Source organism: Diabrotica virgifera, chromosome 7 (genome assembly GCF_917563875.1).
Source record: "Diabrotica virgifera virgifera chromosome 7, PGI_DIABVI_V3a".
Lineage (NCBI taxonomy): Eukaryota > Metazoa > Arthropoda > Insecta > Coleoptera > Chrysomelidae > Diabrotica > Diabrotica virgifera.
The window spans coordinates 19,746,169-19,769,010 of NC_065449.1; the positions used below are offsets into that span (position 1 = coordinate 19,746,169).

General features: G+C 33.1%; 2 protein-coding genes across 5 annotated transcripts in view; one reads left to right on the top strand and one right to left on the bottom strand.

Annotated features, from left to right (window-relative positions):
• Nucleotides 1-22,842, bottom strand: part of LOC114327693 (brain tumor protein) — a 396,953-nt gene that overhangs the window by 172,396 nt on the left and 201,715 nt on the right. The gene's annotated exons all lie outside the window — the stretch shown is intronic.
• The window catches only part of LOC114327703 (inositol 1,4,5-triphosphate receptor associated 2), a 133,168-nt gene that overhangs the window by 80,552 nt on the left and 29,774 nt on the right, over nt 1-22,842 (top strand). For 3 of the 4 annotated variants that reach the window (XM_050655423.1, XM_050655424.1, XM_050655425.1), the window contains exons 2-3: nt 812-948; nt 8,690-8,800. In XM_050655423.1, coding sequence (XP_050511380.1) covers nt 812-948; nt 8,690-8,800 — 248 coding nt within the window. The remainder of the gene's footprint in view (nt 1-811; nt 949-8,689; nt 8,801-22,842) is intronic. The other variant, XM_028276398.2, reaches the window with a different exon arrangement.

Here is a 22,842-nt window from a genome sequence, read left to right on the forward strand (position 1 = left end):
TGGATATCTCCTTCGTTATTTTTTGTTAGTTATTTTTTCTCCTTCGTTATTTTTTGTTAGTGTCCATAGATTATTGAAGGTCTTACCACTTTTTGGTGTTTTTACTTCCTTGGGTATATCTTTATTTTCAAAGTACGTAGTTGTAACTGTTAACATTTAACCCTTCTAATATTTTTCCTTCTACGTTAATTTTTATTTTTATTGTGCTTCTAGTTGTCATTACCTTTATTTTACTTTTGCCCGTCTTGATTACCATGTTCATCTTCTTATTTTATATAAATATTTATTATTTATTGCAGTTTCTCTTCCTAATCAGTTACCAGTATTATATATTCATCAAGTAATAATTCTTGTACTTAAATCCACTTGTTCATTTTCCATTTTTCCAATATCACGTTTTTACTTTTCTTCTTGCATCGCATTATTACATTATCAATAACTTGGAGAAGAGTGTTCAGAGTGCTCTTCAGTGTTCGATGAGCTGGTCCTGTAGTGAGAATTGAGACCGAAAAATTGCCGAAAAAAGCTCTAGATGGTAAAATACAGGGCAAAACACCAAACGGAAGGCTACGGAAGAGATGGGAGGATGAAGATCAGCGATGCACCGACAAGGAGGTTTAATGCAAAATTTGGAGAAGGCCAAGGCTCAACTTGGCCTATAACGCTATTGAAGAGAGAAAAACATTATTAATAAAACAAAATAATTAAAAATGGTAAAACCATTACTTACGACCTGAGAAACAATCTCTTTTTTTCATTGCGTATTTGTGATTAATAGCAGAATTTTTATCCTTTTTTTTTTTCTTTTCAGTTGTACAAACAACGGGGACGTTCTATGTCAGATGGAGAGACGCGAAGGATAAAAAATGATGACTCAACTTTTGAAGTATTTCCTAGTCTGCCAAATTCTGTGTTAGAGAAATTAGGACTTCGTGGAGATGGGCCACGGTAAGATATTTACTAATTTACTAAACCGTTAAAAATAAGTCAATACAGTCCATTAAATGTCAAAGAACACAGCATCGATTCAGTCACTAACACAGGATATAGCAAAGACAAAATAATTGTGGAAATAGGATGGCCTGCAATTCTGACATAAACCCTTAAGGATTAATTGCATTTTATATTGATTTGTATTCGAAGTTTGTCGGGATGATCATATTATTTTTATACAAAATCTTGTACAAAACTGAGACAAGATTCTAGTATTTATACTATGTAATATTTTTTTAGTATTATTTTTCTTTTTTATATAAGCAGTACTGCCTGTTTTTCTTCAACTGTGCCTTTTATTCTGCCTCTAAATTGTCGTTCCATCGTTTCCTTGGGCGTCCTATACTTATTTTGCCTAACAGTGACTTGTCCCTGGCTATTCTTGCTATCCTTGATTCAGACATCCTGCTTATGTGTTGATTCCACTCTTCTTTTCTGTTCTTTACCTATGTATTTATATTGTCTACCCCACATATGCGTCTGATTTCCTTACTTTTTACCCTGTCCTGTAGTCCTTTTCCAGCAATCCTTCTTAAGATCTTCATTTCGTTGGTTTCCAGATGTCTTCATGTTTTGCTTGTATCTGGTCTTTTTTCGGCCGTGTAAGTCATAACTGGCCTAATAACTGACATATAATCGGGCCTTTGTTCCAATCTTAGGTGTTTGTTTTTCCAAATTGTGTCGTTTAGGCATCCGGCCGTTCTACTGGCTTTAATTATTTGGTCTTTTACCTCTTCTTCAATATCGTTGTCGGCTAATAGACTTATTTCCAAGTATTTGAAAGTCATTGCTTGTTGTATAATTTGATTGTCTAACACAAATTTGCATTTTATTGTTTCTTTGGGTATTACTAAGCTTTTTGTTTTTTTGGGCTGATATTTTCATATTCATAACGCTTTTGCGTTAATGTTGAATTCGCGCAGTAATCTTTGTAGGTCGTCTTTGCACTCTGCTACTAAGGGCTTGTCCATAAGTGGGCGGTTTGCCAACGTCTACTGCGTGGTTTACCTGTTTCCCCCCTGTTTTTCTTGGTATTAGGGTGAAACTTTAAAGGCGGCATTAGGGTGAGATCAAGTAAAACAGGTAAACCGCGTAGTCGACGTTGGCAAACCGCCCACATATGGACAAGCCCTAACACTGTGTCATCAGCATAACAGAGTATTTTTATCTCTCTATCGCCCATTTTTCAATATTGATAGTTATCATTTTTCTACTTGAAGGGTCCTGTATACAGGGTGTCCAGAAAATCTACCGACAAACGAAGACAGGAGATTCCTCAGATAATTTTAAGACAATTTAACCCAATTCACCTAGTCCGAAAATGCTTCCTAAGGAAGCTAGAGCTCTTTGAAGATGGCGTCTTTTAATTAGTTTTTCTTAAATACCTCCAGAACGCTTCTAGTTAGAAAAACGAAAATTGGTAAACATGTTTATCTTACAACGATAAATCGATTCCATCCATTGTGAATTTCTAGTACCAGTCATAGGCGTCCTTTTTGGGTGGGGCAACGGTTATTTTATCGCATAACTTTTTTCTCTTTAACTTTTAAGTATTTTTTGATACTGGATTATTAAATTGTGAGGTATTCTAGTATGAAAAGATACTCTTGCTTTAAGTCGGTAGGACACACCGTTTTCTAGAAAAAATGATTTGCAAATTTTTCGTTTCCTGAATTTGAAAAAAAATGAAAAAAATTTTCAAAAAAACGGTATATTTTACCAACCTAAAGCAAAAGTAACTTTTAGTACTGGAATACCTCATAATTTACTAATCTAATGTCAAAAATTCTTAAAAATTAAAGACAAAAAGTTATGCGATAAAATAACCGTTGACCTACCCAAAACGGACGCATATGACCGGTACTAGAATTCGAAATTAATGAAATCGATTCATCTCTGGAGTATAAATAATCGTACCCGTTTTCGTTTTTCTAAATAGGTTTTTTTTTATTTTTTTTTTGATATTCAAAAAACGAAAAATTTTCAAATCGATTTTTCTAGAAAACGGTGTATGCTATCGACTTAAAGTAAGAGTACCTTTTATTACTATAATACCTTACATTTTAATAATCCAGACTCAAAAATGCTTAAAACTTAAAAACAAAAAAGTTATGCGATAATATAACTGTTTCCCTGCCCAAAACGGACGCATATGACCGGTACTAGAAATTTGCAATGGATGGAGTCGATTTATCTCTAGAAGATAAATACGTGTACCAATTTTCGTTTTTCTAACTAAAAGCGTTCTGGAGATATTTAAGAAAAACTAATTACCAGACGCCATCTTCAAATAGCTTTAGCTCCTTTAGGAAGCATTTTCGGACTAGATGAATTGGGTTAAATTGTCTTAAAATTAAATAAGGAATCTCCTGTCTTTGTTTGTCGGTAGAGTTTCTGGACACCCTGTATACACAATATACAGTGTGTTAATTTGGAAAGGTACCACCCTCTATAATTTGGTCTATATAGAAAATCTAAAAATATGCAAAAATACGTCAAATTTATTTGGAGGGGGATATTTTGTAGACCAGTTTTCAACTACATTACATCAAACCTCTAGTGGGGGCGGACACAACCCCTAAAATGTTTAATTGAAAGGGAAGTTAAGTGAAAGGAGTGAAAGGCCTTTCAACCACATTTTGAAAAATACCACATAAATTATTTTTTTTTTAGTGCTTTTGGAAAAATCAAGTGAAACCGTAACGATATTAAGTATTGAGTTCAGAACTCCAAATTTTTTTTTATATCCTATGATTATTGCCAACCTCCGTAGCGGAGATGGCACCTGAAGAAGAAGAAGAAGGATTAAGTATTTAAATTGAATTTTCTTTAGAGTATTGTAGTATTTTGAGTATTTTTGGAAAAATCAAGTAAAACCGTACTGATATTAAGTATTGAGTTCAGAACTCCAAAAGGTTTTTTGGATTATTAAGTACAAGATTTACTACAGTATCTACTGAAATGAAATATAAATTATGTGGTATTTTTGAAAAGGTAGTTGAACGACCTTTAAAATGAGGTATCGCTCAACCCCCCTTTCTGTTAAAGGTTTTAGTTAAAAACTGGTCTACAAAATGTCCCCCTCACAAATAAATTTGACGTGTTTTTGCATATTTTTAGATTTTCTATAGGGACCAACTTATAGAGGATGGTACCTTTTCAAATTGACACACTGTATAATATGAAGACGGTGTAATCTTCTGTCATATAAACTCTGCTATCATGAATTTTCAAATCGAGTACAATAGCTAAAGCAAGGTCCGATTAATGTATGTGCAATAGCCGTGTAATTTTTTTCTTTTGAACTCAACGTTTCACTGACCGACAAGTGTTTATTTCTGAAACATCAACATTTCAAGTAAAGCAATCATTCTAACATAATTATCTACCATAACATCATTACACGTTCGTAGAACAGTCTGCAACCTTTGTTCATCGTTGATGTATGTAGATATCTAGAATATCAAAAAGCGAGCAAATTATTGGAAATCATCCAATTAGAAATAGTTGCCGCGAAGATCAGAGAGTTTATTGTTCTTAGAATATTTAAATCAGACCACTTGTCATTAATTTAAATGTATAATTTTATGCAGATGGAAATGTTTTACATTAACATCAAGGTGGAAAGTGAATGTCATTGTCAGTAACAAGGGAAATGATTGTGATAGTACGTTTGTTAATGGCTTTTCACAGTGAATATATTTTTAGCTTATTCTGGAGAAACTTATCGTTTTGATTTCTATTCAAAAATGCTTCGTATTTGCTTGCGAGAAGGTGGAAGGCGCAGACTTTGGATTTAGAAGGGTTGGGGCTCAGAGAGTTTTGCAGCTAGTACGAAATCATTGTTTTTAAGGCAGTTAAGTGCTTGGTTTCATTCGGCGTGGGTTGATCGTTTGTATATACCTCAAAAAGCATTGGTGCTAAAACACTACCCTGTGAGAGGCCGTTCTTTTGAACTCCCCACCTACTTACTTTGTCCTCCAGCCAGGGCCGCCGAGAGGGATGAGCGGGCCCCGGTAAGAAGTGAAGAGCGGGCCCCCGGCAAAAAGTGGAGAGCGAAAAAAATTGTTTAATTTTTATATAGATAAAATTATAAATAATAAGATACAGTTCAAATATAGCTTTTATCCAATTTTGATTATATTTTTATAATAGTGAAAATAATAATACCGGCGCTTTTCGAGTTTTTTAGGTCATATTAAAAAAATATAGCCGAGTATTGGGACCGTGCCAGTTCGTCAAATCGACACCTATTTCTACGCTCTGCAACTTTATTCGCACTTTTAATTATATTGGCCAATTATATTAGTCCTGGTTACTGGATAATTGTCAATGACATAGTCCAAAAAAATAATAAGAAGAAAAAATAAGATTCAGGTTATGTTATTAAAACGTAAACAATTGTATGTAGTAAATAAAATTAGTTATTAAAATGCAGTACTGCAAACAAAATACAATTAATTAAATTTACCTTTATATAATAATTGCATATCATATCAATATTGTGGAGCAACATATAATTTTTCTTCTGCAATGACAGTAGATATGAAATGTACGTCAATTTGACAATTTCAATTGACAATATGAATTATTTAAGAAAGTTGCAATATTTCTCCGCTATTCGCGCACGATCGTTTCTCAATTCCCTTCCAAGTACTTGCACACCGCGAATAAATTAAACACATTATGCACATAAAATGAGGAGCAAAAAAACGGGAAAAATTACGTCTTTGGTCTGGTCGACGCCGGGCCCCCTACAACCTTCGGACCCCAGTAAAATGTACCGGCTGTACCCCCCTTTCGGCGGGTCGGCCTCCAGCATGACATAAAAACGTCTGTTTTGCAGTAAGGAATACACAACCCTACCTAGATGGTGGTCATTGAGAGTGTCATACAATTTTTGTGCCTTCCTGTGTCACAGGCTGCTCTCAAATCTACGAAAGCAGCCCCTGTTTTAATTTTTTCTTTGACGCCCACTTCATGTGTTCTGTTAGTGCGAAGACTTGACCGGTGCAAGATTTGCTAGGTCTGAATCCTCCTTGTTGTGGGTTGAGGTACTTGTCGATATTCTTTTCAATGCATATATCATCCACATCTGCAGCTTTCCTGTTTTTTAACTTATTCATACCATCGTAGAGTTCTTTTAGTGTAAAAGTAGTTCCTAGGTGGTTTATCTCCTGATCTAGTCTTCTTCCAATGTAGCATTGAAAGGTGGTATATGTTCATTTGGATCACCACTAAGATTTTTAACAAGGTTCTATGCTATTTTGCTACTATCTGTCATGACCATTTTTTCCAGGGTTTTGATCCACTTTTCCTTTCTGATTTGACTCAGCTGTTGAAGCAAGACTGCTCCGCAGTGAAACGTATCTTGACTAAAGGGATCAGCTGAACATCCCGCGAACATATTGTTGTATAATATATTCCCTGGGAATAACTTTCTCAAACACATTTTTTATTAGCTCTACAAATTTGTCGTAGTTCTCTACTTTTGGTGCAAGATGTAGCATCTGAAAATCTAGCATGTCTGCATACTTTTCCCAGCTTGCGTTTTTGAATTTATGGTCTGACAATTGGAAAGCTGTTTATACCAATTAGTCTATGCCGATTTTGAGACAATCCACACTGTCTTCAAAATTCATTATTTTTAAAACTTTAATCAAATACATAGTTACATTAAGTTCATTGCTCTTTAGCATTTCGTCTCTAAAAACTGTAATCCCATAATATACAACTAAGAAAGCAGTTGCCATTATACCAGTTAACAGCCAAAAAGTTTTATGAAACGATCAGAAACGAATAGTTATACACCCACTTAAAAAACCATTGTTACCTTTATAAAATGCGGATTAAAGTTTACATTAGATGATTCTGTAATTATAAACCTGCCTGGCGAGCATAAAAGTGTATTAAGGTCGCGGCCATATACGGTGTCAATATTAGTCCTGTCGCCAGGGGGGGTACAACGGCCTCGTTAATTCAGATGGACTTACCCAAGTTTTTTTTATGTATTTTGACCCGTAGAACACGAATTTTTTGGGTAACAGTTGATCCGGATGTCGATAAGATTGTTATAGACCAAGAACTTGAGGAATCAAATAACAGCGATTTTTGGCAAAACAAAACAATATTTTGTATTTTTTGGGTCATTTTAAGCAAAAAATATTTCTACAAGTTTTTTAGTAGGATGCACAGTTTTCGAGATAAACGCGGTTGAACTTTCAAAAAATCGAAAAACTGCAATTTTTAAACCCGAATAACTTTTGATTAAAAAATAAAATAGCAATTCTGCTTAGCGCCTTTGAAAGTTCAAGTCAAATTATGTCGGTTTTGATTATTTGCATTGCTAAAAATTTATTGTGTTATTGTTAAACAAAGCTACAAACAACTAGTGCGTGAGTGATGTTTCTATGATTTCTCATTTAAAATCGAACGAGTAGGTAGAATAGGTACTAGTGCAATCAAGACTATTTCTACGTTACATGCGTTAAAACACATGTAAAAGCACGGGAAACCCTACGTGTTTATAGCTTTGTTAAACAATAAAAAAATAAATTTTTACCAATGGAAATAATCAAAACCGACATAATTTGACTTAAACTTTTAAATGCGGTAAGCAGACTTGCTATTTTATTTTTTAATCAAAAGTTATTCGGGTTCAAAAATTGCAATTTTTCGATTTTTTTAAAGTTCAACCGCGTTTATCTCGAAAACTGTGCATCCTACGAAAAAACTTGTAGAAATATTTTTTACTTAAAATGGCCCAAAAAATACAAAATAGTGTTTTGTTTTGCCAAAAATCGCTGTTATTTGATTCCTCAAGTTCTTGGTCTATAACAATCTTATCGACATCCGGATCAACTGTTACCCAAAAAATTCGTGTTCTACGGGTCAAAATACATAAAAAAAAACTTGAGTAAGTCCATCTGAATTAACGAGGCCGTTGTACCCCCCCTGGCGACAGGACTATATCTCCATTTAGTTATTTACTGTATTATACGAGGAAACGACCTATAATATACGAGTATCGGATTCTTTTTAACATTTCATTTGTGTTTATTTTTTTTTATTATTATCTCCTAGCAGTGGTTCCTAACCTTTTATGTCTGGCGACTCACCTTCTGATGTTTTTTCATATTCGCGACCCATCCCTCACCTCCATCGGTTGTAAGCCCGACACAATTGGACCAATTTATTAGTTCCATTTTGGCGAATAAAACTATCCAAGAAATCCAAAATGTCTTGACCAGTTGTAGTGGTGTTTAGCGTGTGACAATATCTCTCCATCTTTCGTGGTGTTCTTCTCATTTTTTTAGGGGATGTTTTTGTGAGAGTTAAGGTCACTATAAAATATAGTTGACACTAAAACGATTTATGGCTTCTTTGATGGATTCTAAAGAAAAATCATTCTGAATTATTTCGTTACTGACATAGTAGGGAGCATCAGCAATAGCTCGCAGTACTTTATTTTGCAACCTCTACAAGATAGATATGTTGTGAGTTGCTAGCAGTTCCCCACAGCTAGATGCCGTAGGTCCACACAGGTTTCAAGATTGTTTTGTATAATAATATTTTGTAGTTTAATGAGAGTTTTAACGAAGGGTACGTTTCTCTGCAGAGGGTAAACATCACGTGTTTTGATTTCAATCTATTTGCTTTAGCCATCTTTTTAGCCAGTTTTGGACCTTGTTTTCAGGTTCCTAGAGGCTAATGTTGGATCAGTGTGGGATGCCAAAATGGCTATATCATCAGCAAATGTCGCAACAGTGGTAAGTCGTGTTGATGGCACGTCTGCAGTATACAATAGGTACGTTTTTAATAATGAATATTATATTGTCAATGGACGACTTTTATCATTATAGCCAAATACACTTATTATATACTAAAATCACAATAAAGATGCGTTAGAAATAAACAAACCGAGACACGTTGAATGTTACGGGGAGCACTCCCAAATCAGGATTTACAATGTATATACATTGTAAATCTCAAATCATGACTTACAAAGTTTATACATTGTAAATCATGATTTGGGAGTGCTCCCCGGAACATTCAACGTGTCTCTGTGTGTTTATGTCTAGTGCATCTTTATTGTGTTTTTATTATAGGTACCTACATACATATCAGTATGGAAAAGAAAACAGCTGTCAACCAAGAGATTCATTTCGTATATATTAATATGAAAAAAGCATGCGACAGTGTCCCTTTGGTAAAATTATGGGAGGCAATGGAAAATACAAATATAAACATAGAAATCATAAAACTAATTAAAAAATTTTATATCAACACGATCACGAAAATTAAACAAGGAAACAAACTCACCGAAGGGTTTTTGACAAATAAAGGGCTCAAACAAGGATGCTGACTCTTTCCAACACTTTTTAAAATATATTTGGAACAAGCTCTGAAAAATTGGAAACGGAAATGCAAGAACATGGGACTCCCATTGAATGACCACACACTATATACTCTTTGTTTCGCAGACGACCAAATACTAATAGCACAGGACTATGATGATATCTGTTACATGACAAGAAATCTAATAGAGGAATACAGGAAATGGGGACTAGAGATCAACATAGGAAAAACCAAATATATGAATATCGCTGGACGGAGGAGAAACAATCAGTAAATGTAACGAATATAAATACATACCTGGGTATGAAAATCACGAATGATGGAACACTGGACGGAGCCATTAAAAATCAAAGTATTCAGGGCAGAAAAGCAATTGCGCTTCTAAACTCAGTACTCTGGGACATGCAGATAAACAATCAAAATAAGAAAAATATCTATAATGCCGTAGTGAAAAGCATCTTAACATACAGTTGCGAAGTATAGCCTATGAAGGAAAAATCAAAACAAATGTTAGAGGTGACCGACATGGATTTCTGTAGAGAAGCTACAGGAAGATCAAGAAGAGAACATGTCACCAATGAACGGATACAAGAAATAATGAAGGTCACACATACAATAAATGATGAAATCAACGAAATACAACTAAGATGGTTTGATCACGTACAAAGAATGCATGAGGACAGAATCCCAAAATAAGTACAAAACTGGAAACCGCAAGGTAAAGGAAGAAGAGGTACCCCGAGGAAAAGTTGGCAGGAAGGAATAAACAAAGCCATAGATGAAAGAGGTCTGCAAGTAGATCAATGTGCGGACAGAGAGGAATGGCGAACGGGTATGGGAAGACGAAGAACGTTATAAAGCGATAGTATATACATACAGTATCAATAAATACATACATAGACAATTATTATGGGAGATTGTAATTCAAGAATAGGCAGAGATCAGAATACAGGATGGGGTGTATGGGAAGTTCCAGAGAAAAAATCTTTAATAAAAATGGAATAATAGTATAATAATATGTATAATGGAATATTAGTCCCTAAGGTCAAAATGAGGTAAAAACTACTATTTTTTCGGATACTTTTAACAGACTTTATGGCATTTTGGAATCTACTGTTAATCAAGATGTAATTAATTTGGTTTCTTACGACTTTCTCTGGGCTATCTTGGGGAGCTCGTCAAGTATATAATCTCTTTGGCGGCAGTTTGAACCACGTATCTACTAATTATTTTTCTTGACAAAACTGAAGTAATCGATCGCCTTTTTCGTTCCTTTCTTCCAGTCCATGTTCTCCTGTTATATTTTCGAATGTGCCTTCTCCTATCTTGACGTTGAAATCACCCATTACTATATTTATATATCTGTATTTTTGTACCACGAAATATTTATTCTTTTAAAGGTAAAATTCTTCTAATTTCTCTTCAATCTTATCCGCTGTTGGTGCGTAAACTTGTAAGGGATTAACGTTAAAGGAATGATATCTTCGCTGCAAGACAATATATCTTGCGGAAAATGGGGAAAATTATTCACATATTTGTTTACCGATTCATCTATCACAATAGCAACATCATGGCGATGAATTGGTTCCTGTGAATTTTTCCGGACTTGGGATCGGCTGCATCGGTTATAGGACTACTTAGTTCACCCCTCAACTAGCACAGACAAAGTATACAATATTACACTGTATCAAACGAACAATTTAACAGAAAATCAGTTGACCTAAAGGCACGTCTCAATTCCATTAATAGAAAAAAAATTAAATGGAATGGAGACCAAGAGAAGATAAACGCAGTAGAGGTGATATAGAGGAGAAAACAATTGGGGAAGACCTATGTCCAGCAGTGGACGTAAATTGGTTGGATGATGATGATTATGATGATGAAAGGCACGTATTCATTACGTTGGTTCTCCGTGCTCTGTGTAACTGCTCCAATGGATACGACATGCGCTCTTCTACATATAAACCGCCACCGATTAGATCGCTGAGGTTGAGGCGCCGCTACCAGAGCACCAACGTATCCACGATGTGGAGCAGTTACACGAAGCACGCGCACCAACATAATGGATACATGCCTTTACGGAGACGGTTGAGATTTTTCTGAATTAATGCCTACGTTAGACCACTTGTTGAACAATTCTTATATACCTGTAATATGTTAATTTTTACACCATTATAGACTGGGGCTTGGGACTTTTGACTTTTTTTAAACTAAATTGATGTTGCTCTGAAAATACAAAGTTTATTAATTTTACAATATTTACAAACTTCAAATTATACTCAAGTATATTCAAATGGGAAATAAGCCAAAATTTTACCTAAAAATGATTTTATTAACGTTTCGACGCCCAAGTCGGGTGTCGTTGTCAAAATACAAAATAATACTAAATAAACAAAAATGTTGTTGCTTAGTAAAAAATTCTTCTAATAATTTATTTAATCTGACTCATTTATATCGGCAATTCAGACACGTATTATACATTTTAAAGTAGACGACTTTAAAATGATATTGCCAATATTGATGAGTTGCGTTCCTGGGACGACTTTACTAAAAGATAGTTCATTCGATTACATGAAATCAATCCCAACTCAAGAATATCCGCCACAAAAAAATCATAGCAAGTGATATGTCTTTAAAAAGACAATAAATGCAACGGTGGCACTGAAATTCTCGCGTTAGAGATTCCATAGTAAATCACGAGGGAAAACCAGGAAAAACTTCGTGATACTATCCCGACATCGTAAGTATTTGGGTTTACATTTAGTTTACTCTCAAAACTAATACCAAATTCTGACTTGATATTTTAAATTTTAAATAATACTAAAATACTAAATATGGAATATTTAAGGATTATTAAAGGAGGAAGTTAAATAATTATAAAATTTAAATATAAAAAAACCATATTAAAGGAGGAAGTCAATAGAAAGAAAATACCACAATTAGTAAATCAGTAACATATCGAGTTAGTACATATTTAGTATTTTAGTATTATTTAAAATTTAAAATATCAAGTCAGAATTTGGTATTAGTTTTGAGAGTAAACTAAATGTAAACCCAAATACTTACGATGTCGGGATAGTATCACGAGGTTTTTCCTGGTTTTCCCTCGTGATTTACTATGGAATCTCTAACGCGAGAATTTCAGTGCCACCGTTGCATTTGATTGTCTTTTTAAAGACAGATCATATGCTATGATTTTTTTGTGGCGGATATTCTTGAGTTGGGATTGATTTCATGTAATCTAATGAACTATCTTTTAGTAAAGTCGTCCCAGGAACGCAACTCATCAATATTGGCCATATCATTTTAAAGTCGTCTACTTTAAAATGTATAATACGTGTCTGAATTGCCGATATAAATGAGTCAGATTAAATAAATTATTAGAAGAATTTTTTACTAAGCAACAACATTTTTGTTTATTTAGTATTATTTTGTATTTTGACAACGACACCCAACTCGGGCGTCGAAACGTTAATAAAATCATTTTTAGGTAAAATTGTGGCTTATTTCCCATTTGAATATACTTGATTATAAAAATGCCACAAGAAAATAGCTTCAGAACAACATTCAAATTATACTACCTGAAAATACAAAGAAACAACAATTTAAGCTAATTATTCTACGTTAAAAAATTCTTAATCATTTATGACATTAAGTAATTTTAAGAAAGTTTATTCATGACATTTTGTCACTGTCACTTCACTTTATCTTGCTACTTGGCTAGTGTCTCAGCTACTTGCTTCAAACTTAAATTAAAGAGAATCTCGACAGCAGATATTGTATGTCGGGATTTCTCTTTACATACCTTTATAGTGTTAATTAAATAACAAAAAAAATTATCCCAAGGATACCTGAATTAATATGTATACCATAATTTTTGTAATAGATACAAGAATGTCCTTTATTTCATTACATACTTTCTACCACATTATTAAAATAAATGTTTAATGTATTTTTGAAACAATTATTTTCATTTCCTTGAACTTTGTCAGTATTATGTGATTGTGGTTATCGGTTAATACTTAATTTTATACAGGAGTTAAGTCTGTTCTTTAATATTACACAACACTATAATTTATTGAAGAAAAGAATTTTCCTTATTTAGCTCTACAAGATTAAACTATTTACAGGTCTTCCTATATCTATATCTATATCGTTTATTTAAAGTAATACTTTAAAAACTAAATATATGGTAGTAAGCGAAACACCGGTAAACGACTACATAATTACAGCATGGTATACTGAAGTAGAAAAAACTGAGAACATTACTTATCTCGGATCAAAGATAAATGACAATTAGGATATCAGCAAAAAGATAAAAAATCTGCATTGAAAAATCCAGAACTGTTTTTTCAAATGAAACAAGTATTATGTAGACGGAATATTAACAATACCTGAAAATAAGACTCGTCAAATGGAGTCTTCTCGACACTACATATTGTATAGAGTTGAACGCTGAACTCTCACTAAGTCGCTGTTAGATAAACTTCAAGCTCTCGAAATGGGGGTGTATCGAAGGCTGCTAAGCATAAGCTGGGTTGCCAGAGTGACAAATGAAGAGGTATTACAGCGGTTAAAAAACAACCCGAAGTAGTGAAACCCGTAAAAATAGGAAAATTTATTATTCTGTCCATGTCATGAGACATCCAGAACGTTAAGGAGTCTTCCATCCTATTATTCAAGGCATAATATGTGGAAAGAGGGGTCCAGGTCGAAGACTAACATCATGGTTTCTTAATCTATGTACGTAAGTGGTGTAAAAACTGCGGTGAATAAAATTATGATAGCCAATATGACAACCAAAGTTCAGTAATTCATGGTATGACGAAGATGAACAGATAAACCTTTGTTAATAATTCTCGATAATAAAAAATTCTACATTATTCCCCGTCTTTAAACATTAGAACTATTCGTTGGAGGTGCCATCATATTTACAACTAGACCTATTATTAAGGAACAAGACAACTAGACAAAACTTTTAGGTACGCCTTTTATGAAATAGAGAAGTAATTATATTCTTTTATCATGTTTATGAGATCCGTAACAGTGACTTTCTTGACACCACTTATCTTTTTCTTTTCATAAAAAAAACATGTAAATATTTGTTTCTAACGTTTCTTTTTATGCAAATTACAACTCTCAAATGATTCTGTAAATGTTATTCTTATTTACTATTATTTTGCATTAGAAAAAGTATACCTACGCAGAGATTATATTTTTAGAATTATTGCAGATATAAAACCTTTAACTATACATTCTTAATTATTATAAATAAATAAATGCATAAATAAAGAAATCACTTCTTTAGGAGAAAAAATAATAGGAGTTTTTTTGCATTTTCTGAGAAAATTCGCCATAGTAATGTACCCATACCTATATTTTTTACACCCTTACAAACTAGAGATTTCAATGCATAAAAGCACCGACTTTTTTAAAAAAGCAGATATTTTGAAGTAAGAATTTTCGAATGAAAATTAGGGTACTTTTTCAAGGGAAAAATAAATATTTTAAATAAAAAAAATTACAGTGTGTTTGAAGCATAACAAGGTAAGTTTTCACCAGATATACTGAAGTTTTTTGTGGAAGATCTTCTTCTTCTTCTTCTTCTTCTTCTTCTTCCTCTTCATAAGCAATTCTGTTTATTCATGTGCGGATTTATACCTCTATGGAAGTTTGTCAATACTTCTTCTACCCATTGGTGATTTATCGCTTGCTATTTTGAACACAATTATCTCCCCCATCCTGCTTATGTAGTTATTTCATTATTTTTTTCTATTTAGCGTTCATTCGTTTATTTATACAATGTACGGTATATTTTCTTCTAATGTTTTCACTCGCATTTCGATCTCTCATAGCCACTTTACACGATGCAAGTAATTGCGCAATTAATTGCACAATTTCTGGCACAAGAACTTGTGCAATAAGTTGCAACTAACTTTCTGCAATAGGGCTTTTCATTCACAGTCATTTGTTTCGAGCTTCTGGCATATATGTCGTATAATCCGTGTATATTAATATTATACACAGATTATACAACATTTGACAGCAGCTCGAAACAAATGACAATCGATGGAAAGCCCTATAAAATAATTACACTGTGCATGAAATAGACATGAAATAGACAGAAACTTTGACAAAATAGCATAAATTTTAGGTTATGTTGTTTTTATAAATTAAATGTAATTTTTTTAGTAGAGTTATCAGATACATATTAGATTAAAAATGTTAGATTATAATTTGAGAAAATTATAATAATATGTATTATAACAAAATCAATTAATACTTAATGCAAGTATACCTACAATACATTAGTCATTTACAAAAGGAAACAAGTTGTAAGAAATACAAATATAAAATAGTTTTTTTAATCCCTATGTTGTATAATCTAAGATATCCACCAGAATAATGTTATCTGTGCAGCGTGAAATTGGTAAAAAGTTCCTCTAGTTTTGTTGAAAAATTGTTTAGTTTGAAATTATTTTAGGATGACAGAATGTCAATGTAGTAAAAACAAACAGTGTAAGATGTAACCTTAAAAGTCACTAAAAATATAACCAAATTGCAGAAAAAATTGCATGGAAAATAGGACATGTTCTATTTAACTGCAACTTCTTGCAGCAAGAAATTTCTGCAAGAAGTTGCAGCTTTTCTGTGCAATTTTCGTATGACACAATGCAATTTCTATTGCTGCAAGAAATTGTGCAATTAATTGCGCAATTAGTTGCGCAATTAGTTGCATCGTGTAAAGTGGCTATCAGCCTGAGCGTATTTCCTGTAACTCTTCTTTCTTCTAAGCACTCTCATTTCTATCGTTTCTAGTAGTTTTTTGTTGTGGCTCTATCGGATCTTGTTTCTGAAGCATAATATGTCATATTCGTCTTACACTGGCTTTAAAGCTAAAAAACAAAAACTTGGTTGTTTGAAATTTTCTTTAGATCTTTGTATTACCTACAATTTTGGTATTAAACTTTTTTCCTTAAGACTTGTAGTTCTGCTGAAAATCATGATAAACCGTTTGTTGCCCTTAAGAATTCACCCCCTTCCGACCTCCAATCTCCATTAAATTGGAGAGAAATGAGAAGTACCAGATCTAAACAATAAATCTGAAACTTCTCGTGAAAACACTTTTTTCTCCATTTTATTATTTTTCCTTTATTTTTCAATATATTTTCTTCATTTATAATGGGTCCATCCTGTTACTATTTTTTGGACTTTTTACTATTTTCAAACGCGCTGGTCTATATTATCAGTAGTAATTGCACAAGAGCTCTAAAATTCTATATTAATTTTAGAGATTGAGTGCAATTTGTTGCGATTATTTCATGAATAAAACTGTTCAAAACCAAAATTTTATTGTAATTTATTTATGTAAGTACAAATTAGTAGAATTAAACACACAGTTGTTATAAATATTTGACGGTTGAAAGTCATCACTTTTATAATTTTTAAAACATTAATTGTCATTAATGTCACTGAATGTATTTTTTCCTAGCAACGAAGGGCATCTGACGTAATATACTTGACGACGGGAAATTATCAAAAATTATCGGGTATAATATCACAAGAGAGTTAGAATAAATTGAAAATAATGAGACAGTTTTTCGAAAATTTGTTGTCTGGCAATAGATACGAGAGCCCGCAGGGCTCGAGTGGCTATTGCCCAATGACAACAAATTTGAGTAAAAATGAAGCATTATTTTCTTATTTATTCTTACTGCCGTGTGATATTCGTAAGATTATTTTTTAATACGTATATTATGGATATTTTTTTAAATGTGACAGTTGTCAAAACTAGGAAACTGGTTGCCATTAAACAGAAACATCTACAGTCCGTCTAATTTGCTTACCGTTGCACGTCATTATCTACGCCAGCGATCTAAGTTGACATAGTTGCCAAAGTATAAAAAAATCCTGAATCCATTTTAAATCAAATAGATCACATAATTATTGTAAACGTGGATATACAACAAAACAAATTAATATTCAATGTAAATAAGTAAAAACTTAAGAAATAGAGAACAAGAATTAAGTTATAATCTTTTAAGATTTGCAGTGCCAGCGTTTTTGCACTGCATTGTTAATAATTACAAAACGGCTCCGAACTCTTGGCATGAAGCCGGTAGGTTTCTTTGTATATGTCTACAATAACAACTAAAAAAGTTGTCAGATACCTCCATTATTCCAAGTCATGATAAAATTAGGTGAAATTTATATTTTTATAGTAGAGGATGTTTTTATAGTAAAGTAAATAATAAAAACAGTAAATATAATAAAACAGATACTTATAGTAAAGAATATAAACAAATATGAAGTGTCATCACCGCAACTGTCAAATAAATGTTACCAATTTATTCTAAAATGTCACCTTCGTTCGATTACAGTTACAGTGTGATTCGAGTAAATGTGCTTCATAAAAACGCTTTATAATCCATTTATTCAAATTAAATGAAACATATTATTGTGTATTTCTTTAGGTTAACATTAATAGAAATCTTCAAATATTATTTCTACGCGTATATAATAAAATATGTCTAGTGGCTGTAATTCCAGTATACTAGGCAAAATGATTCTAATAAAGAACACACCTACCGCCTAAATATTTCGTGTTGGTATCATGCGACGTCAAAGGCTATGACGCGGATGACGTGCAACGGTTAGTAAATTAGATGAAGTATAAATAAAAAAATTCTATCGGTAATTTTCTACAGTAGATAATTCTCAGTATAATTTTGATCTGATTGGACAGAATTAAACACGTGATCAAATATCTTACTATACGATTGGAAGTTAAAATCATTAAAAAATAATCAGTTTAATTTTTATTTCTGTAGCTTTCTATTGGTCAGAATCTCCTATGAATGAAATAATCGTTTATAATTAAAAAATAATTAACAAAATTATTAAAAACTTAATAATTCCACTTCAAATTCCGGTCTATTTGTTTTATTCTCGGTGTTTGCGGTATTTTATTTTTATCATAATGGTGTTTTACTTAATAACTTCCGGTTGTGATTCAACTCAACTTGTTGAAGCTACCACGTTTTGATTGGCATCTAAAAATAAAAAAGCTGATAAATTGTTCATAGACGAAGAGCCGTATAGAAAAAATTTTCTAATAATTTTAGGCACTGTAAAAGCCACTTTACACTTCTTCTTCTTCCTTCTTGTATGTAGGCTTTAAAGCCTGCTTTTTTTTCAATATTACCTAAATTGTTTAAATTATCGCACCATCTTTTTCTTGGTCTCCCAATACTTCTTCGTCCATTTGGTGCCATTTTTGGTGCCTATTCTCTGCCATTCTACTAATGTGTTCGTTCCGCTCCTGCTTCCATTTTGTCACTTATCCATTTATGTCTTCTACATTGCATGACAGAAGAGAAAATTTCAAACAACCAAGTTTTTGTTTTTTAGCTTTAAAGCCAGTGTAAGACGAATATGACATATTATGCTTCAGAAACAAGATCCGATAGAGCCACAACAAAAAACTACTAGAAACGATAGAAATGAGAGTGCTTAGAAGAAAGAAGAGTTACAGGAAATACGCTGAGGCTGATAGCCACCTTACACGATGTAACTAATTGCGCAACTAATTGCGCAATTAATTGCACAATTTCTTGCAGCAATAGAAATTGCATCGTGTCATACGAAAATTGCACAGAAAAGCTGCAACTTCTTGTAGCAATTTCTTGCTGCAAGAAGTTGCAGTTATGGGCGCTTTACAGCTTGCAATTCTACCTGCAAGACGCAAGAAAGTTGCCTAAAGGCATGCGCAGTATGTCGTCAGTTGATTATTGCATGCAACTTCTTGCAATTGCGCGATAATCGGTTTGGTGCCATTTTTTCTGCAAGTTTTCATGCAAGTCTAGGGGAATTTGATTTTTCCACAATATCAAATGTCGTTGACGACACGGATTCACGAATACATGCCGATCAGCTGTTTTCTGTTTGTGACTTTGTGAAATATATCAAGGATGGAAATGAATGAATAATGAAATGGCTTTTTCTGAGATTCTATAATTATTTTAAATTGTATATTAAGCTACGGAAGCTCTCTCTCCTCTAGCTAAGTACCTTAGAATAATAATTAATTTGTGTTTCGCAGAAATAGTATTTCGAAATATAGATTTCTTTGTAATTGTTCAATTTTTCCCAAGGGTTTATTAAAATGTACATTCATTCCTAGAAAATTAGAGTCATTTTCATCATCTACTTGGATAAATTCTTCTGTTGGAGATACATTATTACCCCTCTTCTTGTTCAACTAAGATCTTACTCACCATCTCCGATCTCGGCGTTCTAAATTAGTGACTAAAAGGCTGGCTGCAGCAATAATAATACTTAAAGTTGCTGCTACCGCCTTTTTCCTTTTATATTTGGTTATTTCTGATAGTCTTGGCATTTCGAAATTTACCAAGTTAAATAAACAGCAATAAAGTAATTAAAAAAAACAAAAGTGTATAAGTTAGGTTAAGGGTAAAACTTTCAAATTGCATGCAAGCCGGGTTGCAAGCTGTAAAAGACCATGCAATAGACTTGCATGAAAGTCTTGCATGCAAGAAATTGCAGCAAGTTTTATTGCAAGCTGTAAAGCGGTCTTTAAATAGAACATGTCCTATTTTCCATGCAATTTTTTCTGCAATTTGGTTATATTTTTAGTGACTTTTAAGGTTACATCTTACACTGTTTGTTTTTACTACATTGACATTCTGTCATCCTAAAATAATTTCAAACTAAACAATTTTTCAACAAAACTAGAGGAACTTTTTACCAATTTCACGCTGCACAGATAACATTATTCTGGTGGATATCTTTGATTATACAACATAGGGATTAAAAAAACTATTTTATATTTGTATTTCTTACAACTTGTTTCCTTTTGTAAATGAATAATGTATTATAGGTATACTTGCATTAGGTATTAATTGATTTTGTTATAATACATATTATTATAATTTTCTCAAATTATAATCTAATATATATCTGATAACTCTACTAAAAAAATTACATTTAATTTATAAAAACAACATAACCTAAAATTTATGCTATTTTGTCAAAGTTTCTGTCTATTTCATGTCTATTTCATGCACAGTGTAATTATTTTATAGGGCTTTCCATCGATTGTCATTTGTTTCGAGCTGCTGTCAAATGTTGTATAATCTGTGTATAATATTAATATACACGGATTATACGACATATATGACAGAAGCTCGAAACAAATGACTGTGAATGAAAAGCCCTATTGCAGAAAGTTAGTTGCAACTTATTGCACAAGTTCTTGTGCCAGAAATTGTGCAATTAATTGCGCAATTACTTGCATCGTGTAAAGTGGCTATGAGAGATCGAAAGGCGAGTGAAAACATTAGAAGAAAATATACCGTACATTGTATAAATAAACGAATGAACGCTAAATAGAAAAAAAAATAATGAAATAACTACATAAGCAGGATGGGGGAGATAATTGTGTTCAAAATAGCAAGCGATAAATCACCAATGGGTAGAAGAAGTATTGACAAACTTCCATAGAGGTATAAATCCGCACATGAATAAACAGAATTGCTTATGAAGAGGGAGAAGAAGATTACCTGTCTCATCCTCTATAGCGTAATTTCTGGGTTTGAATTCCCGAGCCAGTAACTTTACTTTCTGAAAGAGATCTCTTGTTTCATTTCGATGTAAGTGGATTTCCACTTCCGGCAAATGTTAGACACATATTTGTCTTTATCTTTCCGGCAATTTCTTTGGATTTCTCTTGATAAGCTTCGATAGTTGTTTAAATCAAAGCTGCCAACTTTAAGTTGCCTTCTTTGTTCTATAATTTTCCATGTTTGGTCACTAATCCATGGTTTACGACTGTTGTTTTTTATGGGTTGGCGACTTTGCTTAGCTGTATCTAATATATCTGATAAGAGAGGAATAGGAGGCAAGAAAATGTCCTGGCTCCGAAACATAAGGCAATGGGCAGGGATTAACGACATACAATCTATAATATACATCGCAAGAAACCGAGAGTTAATGGAAAATGTGATCGCTAACATCCATTAGAGGATTTGCATCTGAAGAAGACGATGGTGCCTAAAATGATCAGGAAATGTTACCTATCCGGCTCTTAGTCCATTATTTCCAATTGTTTTCTTTGTAGTTTGGTAAAATAATTTCTCTCATTAAAAGCTACTTTTGATAATACCTACATTAGAAAAAATAATGCAGTATCATTAAAGTATGTAATGAGTGGCTACATATTTCACGGAGACCTTGAAAGTTCTGGTTAATTAGTTTCGACTGCTAATAGTGGTAATATGTTTCCATAATCATTAGTTATGCTTTGTATACAATTATTATTTTCCATGCACAAATTTGACTGTTACTGTTAGTTTAAATTATTTTATTGTTTGTTTATTTTGTTTAACAATTTACAACTTCAGTATTCGCCAATATTTTCCATTTTCCTCCATTTTTTGTTATTGTTTTCTTCTTTTTCAGCCTGTTTTGATATCAAAGATCCCTAGACGATATTAAAGCACTTTTGCATTGATGTCGTCTAGCCATCATACGACTGTGCTCGCGTGGTCTCCAATGTACAGTGTATCTCGTCCACACATCCACCTTTCGTTGTTTTGCCATGTGCCATGCCACGTGTCCTACCCAGTTCTATTTCATTTGAGCTATTCGTCCAATTGTATCTTCCACCTTCGACCTGCTTTGCACGTCCTCATTTCGTTTATGTTCTCTCAGATAAACTCCTAACATACAGTGGAACCTCGATAACTCGGATTAATCGGGACTGCGGCCGATCCGGGTTATCGAAAATCCGGGTTAGCCGGAAAGCATGGTAAAAATTAATAAAATACGGTATATTTATAGATAAAATCCGTTATAATTGAAATAACATGAAATATATATGCACAGTACACATCTAACTTACCTATAGTTGTATAGGTATAGAGTATAGAGTATAGTATAGACAGTATAGAGTATTGTTAATTTCTAGGTAAAAAAACTCAATTTCGGTTGTGTCAATTTCGTCTGCCATCGGATCGATGTTATGTTATTTAAGAACAGTGGCTCTTTCATTGTTTAAAAGACCACTGTTTAAAACAAAAATTAAATAGTCTTTTTTTAAACAATGCTAAGACAGTTGGAAATAAATAAAGGAATAACAGGTGTCTGTTGTTTCGGATAGCCCGAGATAATGAGCGTCGCTCTGCCGCCGCCGTGTGTCGTGAGTCATTTTTACTATCGTATAGTTCAAATTACACAAATACCCATTATCTCTCAAATATTATATTATGGTCGAAGCGAAGATTGGTGGGATATGCGCATTTTATCAATGAAATTCGATATTTTTAAGACATTCCAGAAGCGGCTACAGATAAAATGTTATAATATATTACATACATTTTTATTCCTGAAATGTTTGTCTGATGAAAATCGGTCCGGGTTAGCCGGACTTCCGGGTTATCGGGGGCCGACTTATCGGGGTTCCACTGTAGC